This window comes from Salmo salar, chromosome 18 (assembly GCF_965601325.2).
Source record: "Salmo salar chromosome 18, fSalSal1, whole genome shotgun sequence".
NCBI classification, from domain to species: Eukaryota; Metazoa; Chordata; class Actinopteri; order Salmoniformes; family Salmonidae; genus Salmo; species Salmo salar.
Genome location: NC_138308.1, coordinates 27,890,141 through 27,901,663, shown reverse-complemented (window position 1 = coordinate 27,901,663; position 11,523 = coordinate 27,890,141). Strand labels below are relative to the sequence as shown.

General features: G+C 43.3%; 1 protein-coding gene across 8 annotated transcripts in view; it reads left to right on the top strand.

The window, feature by feature from the left end:
* Nucleotides 1-11,523, top strand: part of LOC106577155 (mitogen-activated protein kinase kinase kinase kinase 3) — a 69,924-nt gene continuing 58,401 nt past the window's right edge. For 5 of the 8 annotated variants that reach the window (XM_014154964.3, XM_082964867.1, XM_014154963.3 and 2 more), the window contains exon 1: nt 2-244. In XM_014154964.3, the coding sequence (XP_014010439.2) occupies nt 149-244 (96 nt within the window). In that variant the 5' untranslated portion in view covers nt 2-148. Of the gene's footprint in view, nt 245-11,523 lie in introns of all 8 variants that reach the window. The other 3 variants (XR_014381369.1, XM_014154959.3, XM_014154958.3) reach the window with 1 other exon arrangement.

The following is an 11,523-nucleotide window of genomic DNA, read 5'->3' as shown; positions in this document are numbered from 1 at the left end:
ATGCGCATGCCCATTGCGAATTGGAAGCCATGTTGAAGTTTTGGTGGAGGCTTGCTGTTATTTTCTGACGCTGTATGTTTTTTTTCGATTTGTAGTATTGGTGTCGTTCAACCATACCATTCGGGAACCATAAATCGGAGTTCTAAAGATGAATTCCAGCGTCGACCTATCCAGGCGCAATCCGCAGGAGGATTTCGAGTTAATTCAGCGGATAGGAAGTGGCACATACGGAGATGTCTACAAGGTAACTGCAGCAATAGTAGCATGTAGTTAATTGCTCTGCTATTTTGATACATTACAATATAACACGCGCATTACATTGTAACGACGCAGGGTATTCCAATTGACCCAATGATAAACTAGAAAGCATACTACGTTTTTTTACACTAAAACCTTGCGCTCAAGTGCTGGTGAATACCTTTGCTTGGAGCCGTGGAAGGCACCTGGCCAGAATATCATATCGCGAAATACTTAACAGATAGCCCAATCCCTCTCATGTTCTGTTTTGATAAACATAATTACGCAGTCCGTCACACTTGGTCACTGGGTGGCTTTGTTACAATGTTGCATTCCTGTTTGTTAGTGTCCTATTTATGGTGTGGTAGAATATCCCCGAACGATTCAGTCTGGTTCCACACATAAGACAAGGCCCGGCGCAGTCGGTCAGCCAGGGCAAGGGAAAGCACTTAATATTCAAGTTTAATTAAATTGTAGCCCAACAAACATTTACATTGGATATTATTTAAGGAACTTAATTATACAGTTTTGGGTCCCTCCAATAGAGTTAATTGTGTTAAATTGTTAGGAGCGGCAGGTAGCCTAGCGGTTTGCAGCAACCTAAGAGTTGTCAGTTCGAATCCCGGGTCCGATTGTAAAAAATCTTGCGTCAGTGAGCTGGTAACCAGAGGGTTGCTGTTATCAAATCCTAGATGCCATTGCCTGATGTTTGGCCCTTGAGCAAGGCACTTAACCACTCTAAACAACAGCTTCCATGATGCCCAGTGTGGCAGCCCACCCACTCCTCCAAAACCTGTATATGTGCATGCATGTGTGTCTTTCGCAGGGGTTGGGTTAAAAGTGGAAGTACAATTTCGGTTGTACCTAAAGTGATCTTAATCTTCTAGCTATTAAAAATATTGCCTATTCAGACCATTACTCTGTTCCAGCCGGCAGATGGGCGTTATTAGATACCACTGGCGTAGCACAGAGAATTTGACCAATCTTAACTTGTCAATACTTCCTCAATTACCGACTTGGAAGAGAAGCAATGTCTTCTAAACATCCATGTCTAGTTTTAAAGTAAATAAATGTTTTGCTCCATGAAGTAATCCAACCATGTGTATGCCGCCATCTTGACTATTTCAAATCTTCTCTCATTGATTGAGACAGGTGGGTGTCCACCCCAAAGGGCCGTATGTCTTCTTCTGTGGAGTTTAACAAAACCTATATCCTAGTACTACCTAATTTCTTCCATAGCTCCCTCCCCAAGCTCTGGGGCCTCAGGGTATTACTGCTTGTGACATTGCGTCGTATAACTCCTTCCCTGAGAACTTTTATTCCAAAGAACCGCTCAGCCCCATCCACAATATTGTCCATCTTCCTGGACCTCCCTTACACATTAGCCGTGCCATTGATCACCATTGCCACAAAAATCAAAGTCCACCTTCTTTACACGTAACATCCCTGCATCCTCCTAAAGGGAAGCCAACTCTGCAGCCTGCATTTAAGGACTTGCCAACACCATGGAGTCCTCAAGAGTTCCTTTTGTTCCGTCCACCCTTTTGACAGCTTCTGTATATGAAATGCACTGGACGGCCCTGACTTTGGCAACCTCATTCTGTTTAGTCCTTGTCAGGCACTCAAAGATGTAGCTACATGCTTTCCACCACAGATGTAACACTTCACAGCTTCTTCATAACATTCACCATCACCTTTTTTCCACAACTTCTGCATCTCGGTTTCCTCCGCCTGTAGACACTCTCTACGTGTCAAAAGATGTTACACCGTTTACACTGCAACGGCCTGGAAATAAAAGCTCTTTCAGGAAAGTACACACCCCAGCTTCACTCTGGTCGGGAGGGACTCCACATAAAAAAAACACAAGAATAGACAAGCTCTTCTTTTCCTTGCCACTGACCCAACGATTCATCCTCCGTGCATCAACCACTCAAGGAATACTCTTCAGCTCCTCGATGACCACTTCTTCCGAGACTCCAGCAATGACTCCCTTGACAGGTGCTCTTCTCCTTAGCTCAAAGCACAATGCAGCATGGTCATTTCATGTGTGGTCATTCGCCTGTGTTCAGCAGAAACACAAAAAGTCAAGACCAGCCCACTCCTCGTGACTCACCGACTCCACTTTACCCACACCATCTTGGATACTTCCAATGGATTTCACAATTCAGGCCCCAATTGTCCCAGAAACCGGACTCCCACCAGATATGAGGTATTCTTCACACTAGGCATATTTTTTTCCATCACAACTTTTGCTTCTTTAACTGTTCTTTTGAACAAAGGTCCATTCTTCCTTAATTCCACCGACATCAGATTTAATATTTCCACCATCCTTCCTTCATCTGAGTCTGTGCGCTCATCTTCTCCCGATTGGCTATCAAATTCCATTGTTCTGGTGGCCTCAACAAATTTGTCCTGTCTGCTTAGTCGACTTTCCTTTAAATCCTGTCTCTTGAAATATGTCCATTACACTCACCTGTCTCGATCAATGAAAGAAGATTTGAAATAGACAAGATGACGGCATACACATTGTTGGATTACTTCATGCAGCAAACATGATTTTACATTTTGATAATGAGGCATTTTCTACATTTAAACGAGCCCCTTGCAACTAGACCTGGACATTTTGAAGACGTTGCTCCTCTCCAAGTTGGGAATTGAGGAAGTATCTCCAAGTTAAGGTTGGTCAAATGATCTGTGCTGCACCAAACAGTACCTAACCTTTAACGGCTAATGAAACATCACATTAGCCCGTTATAATCTGCTAGCTAGTCATTCCTTTGTTGCAAGTGCACCACAAATAAACCTTTCACTCCTCCTACTTGTTGTTATAAATTAACCACAATATTGTGGGAGGCAGTGGCGACCATTCAAAATTCATAAACATTCAAACAACGCAGATTTTATTATGCCGGGTTAGTATAACCTTGACTTCACCCAGAGTAGGCTACTTAACAATCTTTTTGCCATGCAGTTAGTTGTTTGTCAAAGTATTTAGAGTATTGCATGGCAATTAATTGGATAAAGAGGAATTTGAAGGCCTACAATATGAAGACATCAAAGTATATGTTTAGACAGTAACCATTAACTATACAGAATATAAGATATGTAGAAGATGACCTTATCAACTGTAGCCCACATCCTGAAATGTTTAGCTTAAGGACATTTGCTGCACTATGCTTTCAGGAATGGAATAATTTTCACCTTGGTCATAGTGATTGAATGTAAAATGTGAGTGGCACAGCTGGGCAGGCATGGTCTGGAATGCAGTGGTCCAGACTTCCTGTGTGTGTGATCCATTGTTTAAGACTGATCCTGTAAAGGAAGAGGTAAAGCTTGTTCAGACCTTCAGCTGGATGTGTTCACAATCGGACCGTGCAGAACCGTCTGCAGTGGCCATCCTGTTTGGGCCGGGGATGTTCTGTTTTCCTCTAGTTTCCTTATTAAAACTGTTGGACATAAGCCCCAACTTTGTTTATCTTCAGGGAGGCTCCTTCTACCTATTGAACCAGTGTAATGTACTGTAACAGCCTAAGTTTACCTTGTGTTTTCTTGATACACACACTAAAACATACTGAGCCAAGCATTTCTTCTACCCTAAGGAAATGAAGTAGCTCATACAGCCTCCGTATTGTTCGCCACTATGCTTGTCATATCATCATTTGCTAACAGTGCAGATTACACCAGTACGATGGGGAGAGAATCAGAAGGCGTGGCGGGGTGGTGATATCTGCCACCCCGTCCCAATAAGAATGTGTTTGTTGTGGGCTACAAAACACTGTTGTTTTGTCAGCTGTGTCTGTAAGATAGCTGTGCTCTCTTTCTAAATGATGTCTCCTGTGTCACTATCAACGCCATTGGTTAAGATGTTATAAAACATGCATTAATGAGGGTTTATTCCAAGGAATAGGTTACTCCACAATACAACAGCATTCCTGTATTTGAATAATGAGGCAGTAATCACGCATGACGGCTGTCTTTTACTGCCCTTGTCCAATACTTTTTGTTTCGGGAGGGCAGAAGTTCAGTGAGGATTTTTGTTGTTTGGATTGGAAGCGGGACTTTAAGGTCTAAATTAGAGGTCGACCGACTATGATTTTTCAACACCGATATCGATTATTGGAGGACCAAAAAAGCCGGTACCAATAGCCGATTTTTGTTTTATTTATTTAAAATAAAAATGTAAAAAATTATTTGTAATAATGACAATTACAACAATACTGAATGAACACTTATTTTAACTTAATATAATACATAAATCAATTTAGCCTCAAATAAATAATGAAACATGTTCAATTTAGTTTAAATAATGCAAAAACAAAGTGTTGGAGAAGAAAGTAAAAGTGAAATATGTGCCATGTAAGAAAGCTAACGTTTAAGTTCCTTGCTCAGAACATGAGAACATATGAAAGCTGGTGGTTCCTTTTAACATGAGTCTTCAATATTCTCAGGTAAGAAGTTTTAGGTTGTAGTTATTATAGGAATTATAGGACTATTTCTCTCTATACGATTTGCATTTCATATACCTTTGACTATTGGATGTTCTTATCGGCACTTTAGTATTGCCAGTGTAACAGTATAGCTTCCGTCCCTCTCCTCGCTCCTACCTGGGCTCGAACCAGGAACACATCGACAACAGCCACACTCGAAGCAGCGTTACCCATGTAGAGCAAGGGGAACAACTACTCCAAGTCTCAGAGCGAGTGACGTTTGAAACGCTATTAGTGCGCACCCACTAACTAGCTATCCACTTCACATCGGTTACACCAGCCTAATCTTGGGAGTTGACAGGCTTGAAGTCATAAACAGCGCAATGCTTGAAGCATTGTGAAGAGCTGCTGGCAAAATGCACGACAGTGCTGTTTGAATGAATGCTTACGAGCCTGCTGGTGCCTACCACCGCTCAGTCAGACTGCTCTATCAAATCATAGAATTAATTATAATATAATAAACACACAGAAATACGAGCCTTAGTTTCCGGATTCGACCATATTAATGACCTATCATCTCGAAAACAAAACGTTTTTTCTTTCAGTGAAATACGGAACCGGTCTGTATTTTATCTAACGGGTGGCATCCCTAAGTCTAAATATTCCTGTTACATTGCACAACCTTCAATGGTATGTCATAATTACGTAAAATTCTGGCAAATTAGTTCGCAACGAGCCAGGCAATGAACGCAAGAGCAGTGACACAATTTCATGTTAGCAGGCAATATTAACTAAATATGCAGGTTTAAAAAGATATACTTGTGTATTGATTTTAAAGAAAGGCATTGATGTTTATGGTTAGGTACATTGGTGCAACGACAGTGCTTTTTTCGCAAATGCGCTTGTTAAATCATCACCCTGTTTGTCGAAGTAGGCTGGGATTCGATGAGAAATTAACAGGCACCGCATCGATTATATGCAATGCAGGACACATTAGATAAACTAGTAATATCATCAACCATGTGTAGTTAACTAGTGATTATGTTAAGATTGATAGTTTTTTATAAGATAAGTTTAATGCTAGCTAGCAACTTACCTTGGCTTCTTGCTGCCCTCGCGTAACAGGTAGTCAGCCTGCCATGCAGGCTCCTCGTGGAGTGCAATGTAAGGCAGGTGGTTAGAGCGTTGGACTAGTAACCAGAAGGTTGCAAAAACAAATCCCCAAATCCCCCCTGAACAAGGCAGTTAACCCCCGTTCCTAGGCCGTCATTGAAAATAAGAATGTGTTCTTCATCTGACTTGCCTAGTTAAATAAAGGTGTAAAAAAAAAAAAAAATGATATTAAAAAAAATCGGCAAATCGGTGAGCAAAAATACCGATTACCGGCCATTCCGATTAATCGGTCGACCTCTAGTCTAAATAATTTTATACTGAACAAAAATATGAACGCAACATGTAAAGTGTTGGTTTCATGAGCTGAAATAAAAGATCCCAGGAATTGTTTTTCACTCCATTTTTTTTGGCGCAAATTTGTTTACATCCCTGCTAGTGAGCATTTCTCCTTTTGCCAAAATAATCCATCCACCTGACAGGTGTGGCATATCAATAAGCTGATTAAACAGCATGATCATTACACAGGTGCACCTTGTGCTGGGGACAATAAAAAGATGCCTCCAACGTCGTTTTAGAGAATATGGTAGTACGTCCAACCGGCCTCACAACCGCAGACCACGTGTAACCACGCAAGCCCAAGACCTCCACATCCGGCTTCTCACCTTCTTCACGATCGATCGTCGTGAGACCAGCCACACGGACAGCTGATGAAACTGAGGAGTATTTCTGTCTGTAATAAAGCCCTTTTGTGGGATTTTTTTTATTTATTCTGATGCCCTCCCAAGCCCACCCATGGCTGCTCCCCTGCCCAGTCATGTGAAACCCATAGGTTTTGTTCTAATAAATGTATTTCAATTGACTGATTTCCTTATAAACTCAGCAAAAAAAGAAACAGCCCTTTTTCAGGACCTTTTCTTTCAAAGATAATTTGTAAAAATCCAAATAACTTCACAGATCTTCATTGTAAAGCGTTTAAACATTGTTTCCCCATGCTTGTTCAATGAACCATAAACAATTAATAAACATGCACCTGTGGAACGGTCGTTACGACACTAACAGCTTACAGACGGTAGGCAATTAAGGTCACAGTTCTGAAAACTTAGGACACTAAAGAGGCCTTTCTACTGACTCTGAAAAACACCAATGAAAGATGCCCAGGGTCCCTGCTTATCTGTGTGAACGTGCCTTAGGCATGCTGCAAGGAGGCATGAGGATTGCAGATGTGGCCAGGGCAATAAATTGCAATGTCCGTACTGTGAGATGCCTAAGACAGCGCTACAGGGAGACAGGATGGACAGCTGATCGTCCTCGCAGTGGCAGACCACGTGTAACAACACCTGCACAGGATCAGTACATCCGAACATCACACCTGCAGGACAGGTACAGGATGGCAACAACAACTGCCCGAGTTACACCAGGAACGCACAATCCCTCCATCAGTACTCAGACTGTCCACAATAGGCTGAGAGAGGCTGGACTAAGGGCTTGTAGGCCTGTTGTAAGGCAGATCCTCACCAGACATCATTGGCAACAACTTCGCCTATGGGCACAAACCCACCATCACTAAACCAGACAGGACTGGCAAAAAGTGCTCTTCACTGACGCGGTTTTGTCTCACCAGGGGCAATGGTCGGATTTGCGTTTATCGTCGAAGGAATGAGTGTTTCTCAAAGGCCCATACTCTGGAGCGGGATCGATTTGGAGGTGGAGGGTCCGTCATGGTCTGGTGCGGTGTGTCACAGCATCATCAGACTGAGCTTGTTGTCATTGCAGGCAATCTCAACGCTGTGCGTTACAGGGAAGACATCCTCCTCCCTCATGTGGTACCCTTCCTGCAGGCTCATCCTCACATGACCCTCCAGCATAACAATGCCACCAGCCATACTGCTCGTTCTGTGCGTGATTTCCTGCAAGACAGGGATGTCAGTGTTCTGCCATGGCCAGCGAAGAGCCCGGATCTCAATCCCATTGAGCACCTTTGGGACCTGTTGGATCGGAGGGTGAGGGCAAGGGCCATTCCCTCCAGAAATGTCCGGGAACCTGCAGGTTCTTTGGTGGAAGAGTGGGGTAACATCTCACAGCAAGATCTGGCAAATATGGTGCAGTCCATGAGGAGGAGATGCACTGCAGTACTTAATGCAGCTGGTGGCCACACCAGATACTGACTGTTACTTTTGATTTTAACCCCCCCTTCATTCAGGGACACATTAACAGAAATTGAATAGTCACATGTCTGTGGAACTTGTTCAGTTTATGTCTCAGTTGTTGAATCTTGTTATGTTCATACAAATATTTACACTAAGTTTGCTGAAAATAAATGCAGTTGCCAGTGAGAGGACATTCCTTTTTTTGAGTTTATGAACTGTAATTCAGTAAAATTGTAAATTGTTGCATTTGATAATTTTTTGTTCAGTATAGTTCTGAGCAGGTTATGTAGGCCTGTTGTCTGTGAGTGGCAGGGTAAGCAGATGAGAAACGCAGCAGGTTATGTAGGCCTGTTGTCTGTGAGTGGCAGGGTAAGCAGATGAGAAACGCAGCAGGTTATGTAGGTCTGTTGTCTGTGAGTGGCAGGGTAAGCAGATGAGAAACGCAGCAGGTTATGTAGGCCTGTTGTCTGTGAGTGGCAGGGTAAGCAGATGAGAAACGCAGCAGGTTATGTAGGCCTGTTGTCTGTGAGTGGCAGGGTAAGCAGATGAGAAACGCAGCAGGTTATGTAGGCCTGTTGTCTGTGAGAGGCAGGGTAAGCAGATAAGAAACGCAGCAGGTTATGTAGGCCTGTTGTCTGTGAGTGGCAGGGTAAGCAGATGAGAAACGCAGCAGGTTATGTAGGCCTGTTGTCTGTGAGTGGCAGGGTAAGCAGATGAGAAACGCAGCAGGTTATGTAGGCCTGTTGTCTGTGAGTGGCAGGGTAAGCAGATGAGAAACGCAGCAGGTTATGTAGGCCTGTTGTCTGTGAGTGGCAGGGTAAGCAGATGAGAAACGCAGCAGGTTATGTAGCCCTGTTGTCTGTGAGTGGCAGGGTAAGCAGATGAGAAACGCAGCAGGTTATGTAGGCCTGTTGTCTGTGAGTGGCAGGGTAAGCAGATGAGAAACGCAGCAGGTTATGTAGGCCTGTTGTCTGTGAGTGGCAGGGTAAGCAGATGAGAAACGCAGCAGGTTATGTAGGCCTGTTGTCTGTGAGAGGCAGGGTAAGCAGATGAGAAACGCAGCAGGTTATGTAGGCCTGTTGTTGTTGTCTGTGAGAGGCAGGGTAAGCAGATGAGAAACGCAGCAGGTTATGTAGCCTGTTGTCTGTGAGAGGCAGGGTAAGCAGATGAGAAACGCAGCAGGTTATGTAGGCCTGTTGTCTGTGAGTGGCAGGGTAAGCAGATGAGAAACGCAGCAGGTTATGTAGGCCTGTTGTCTGTGAGTGGCAGGGTAAGCAGATGAGAAACGCAGCAGGTTATGTAGGCCTGTTGTCTGTGAGTGGCAGGGTAAGCAGATGAGAAACGCAGCAGGGGATTGGTTTCTTTGGCTTCCTCAGGAGTTTAGCATTTCCTTTTATGAGCGTTGTACCTCTATTCACACACTGTGTTCTAACGTAGTGTCTACATGTGAAGTGTGGGTTATGAAACTTCACAGCACAGACTGTGAAGAGGGGGTTTTGGTAAGGCTATTAATCATCAAGTTAGGTGTTGTCAGAAAGTCTCTGAGCTCTCTGGGGGTGAGTTCGTCCTTTGTCCTATGTTGTCCGTCTACTAGCCATGCTTTAATAAAGCCTTGGCCTTAGCTTGGCTCTGTTTTATTCTTCTGGCCATCCACTAGCTTATTCCACTGGTCTAGCTAGCTGCTGGTCTGGGATGCCGGAATTTGGCCTAAAGCATTAAGGAGAGAAACTGGAACCAATTCTCTCACGCTCACTCCCCACTTGCCGCACACACCCTTGTTTTTTCAGGGTCTAGGCCTATGTTATAATATGTAATTTAGCAGACGCTTTTTTCCAAACCGACTTACAGTAAAGCAGGCATACATTTGTATGTATTCTAAGTGCAATTGTTGGGCCCTTTTTATTTATTTCCATTTGGGCTATGTTTATTATTTAGCTCATTTGAGGTTTTTAGGACAATTTTTGTTTTATCTTGATTATTGTCCGGTCGTGTACTGCAGCTGGCCCAAAACAGAGCGGCACATCTTGCTCTTCATTGTAAACAGAGGGATGATATAAATACTATGCATGCCAGTTTATCTTGGCTATGAGTTGAGGAGAGACTGACTGCATCACTTCTTTTCATAAAAAACATGTTAAATCCCAAATTGTTTGCATAGTCAACTTACACACAGCTCTGGCGCCTCCACTTATGCCACCAGGGGTCTTTTCACAGTCCCCAAATCCTGAACAAATTCAAGAAAGCATACTGTATTGTATAGAGCCATTATTTCATGGAACGACATTCCATCTCATATTGCTCAAATGAACAGCAAACCTGGTTTCAAAATACAGATAAACACCTCGTGGCACAACGCCTCTCCCCTATTTGACCTAGATAGTTTGTGTGTATGTATTGATATGTAGGCTACGTGTGCCTTTTTTAAATGTATTTTTTAATTGATGTAGTTCTGTCCTTGAGCTGTTCTTGTCTATTAATGTTCTGTATTATGTTTCATGTTTTGTGTGGACCCCAGGAAGAGTAGCTGCTGCTTTTGCAACAGCAAATGGGGATCCTAATAAAATACCAATGACTGACTGTGGGTTGCGTGGTCGGTTTATGTTTCTATGGCCTGGCTCAGAAGCAGTGAGAGAGCGAGGGATAGGGGGAAAGTTCAGTGACCCAGTTTTCCCAGGATAAGCCTGGATTTTAACGCTGGCTGCCTGGGCTGAAAGAGGGAGCCAAACCCGCTGCCCGGGTTTGAACCATATACGGAATGAGCTCAGACGCTGGGCATAATGGCTCTTAGTCCAATGGTGCCCAGAATCATAAGAGATCTAATAATTTAGAGGGGGAGACAAAGGAGCGAAGTGACAGGTATCCTAGCGGTTAAGAGCGTTTGGCCAGTAACTGAAAGGTCGCTGGTTTGAGATCTACAAGCCCACAGACTAAAGTTAGTTTCTGTGTTTTCACTCTGCCTTCACTAGAGGGGTGCTTGTCCCTCCTGGTGTAAAGCTGGGAAGTGGGAGCGAATCTATGGAGATTTCTATTGAAATGTTGTGGGAGTCACAAACAAAGGAGGTGTTGTAAAAATGCAGAATGCAACTTTCAAATAATCACTGTCTGTAAATATGCCCATATACTATGAACAAAAATATAAATGCAACATATCTTGTGTTGGTCCCGTATTTCATGATCTGAAATAAACATCTCAGATATTTTCGATGTGCACAAAAAGCTTACTTCTCAAATTTTGTGCTCAAATTTGTTTACATTCCTGTTAGTGACAATTTCTCCATTGCCAAGATAATCCATCCACCTGACAGGTGTGGCATATCAAGAAGCTGATTAAACAGCATGATTCTTACACAGGTGCACCTTGTTCTGGGGATAATAAAAAGCCACTAAAATGTGCAGTTTTGTCACACAACACAATGCCACAGATGTCTCAAGTTTTGAGGAAGAGTGCAATTGGCATGCTAACTGCAGGAATGTTCACCAGAGCTGTTGCCAGAGCATTTCATGTTCATTTCTCTGCCATAAGCCCCCATCAACGCCATTTTAGAGAATGATGCAACTGTGGGTTTGCACAACTGAAGAATTTCTGCAGAAACCGTCTA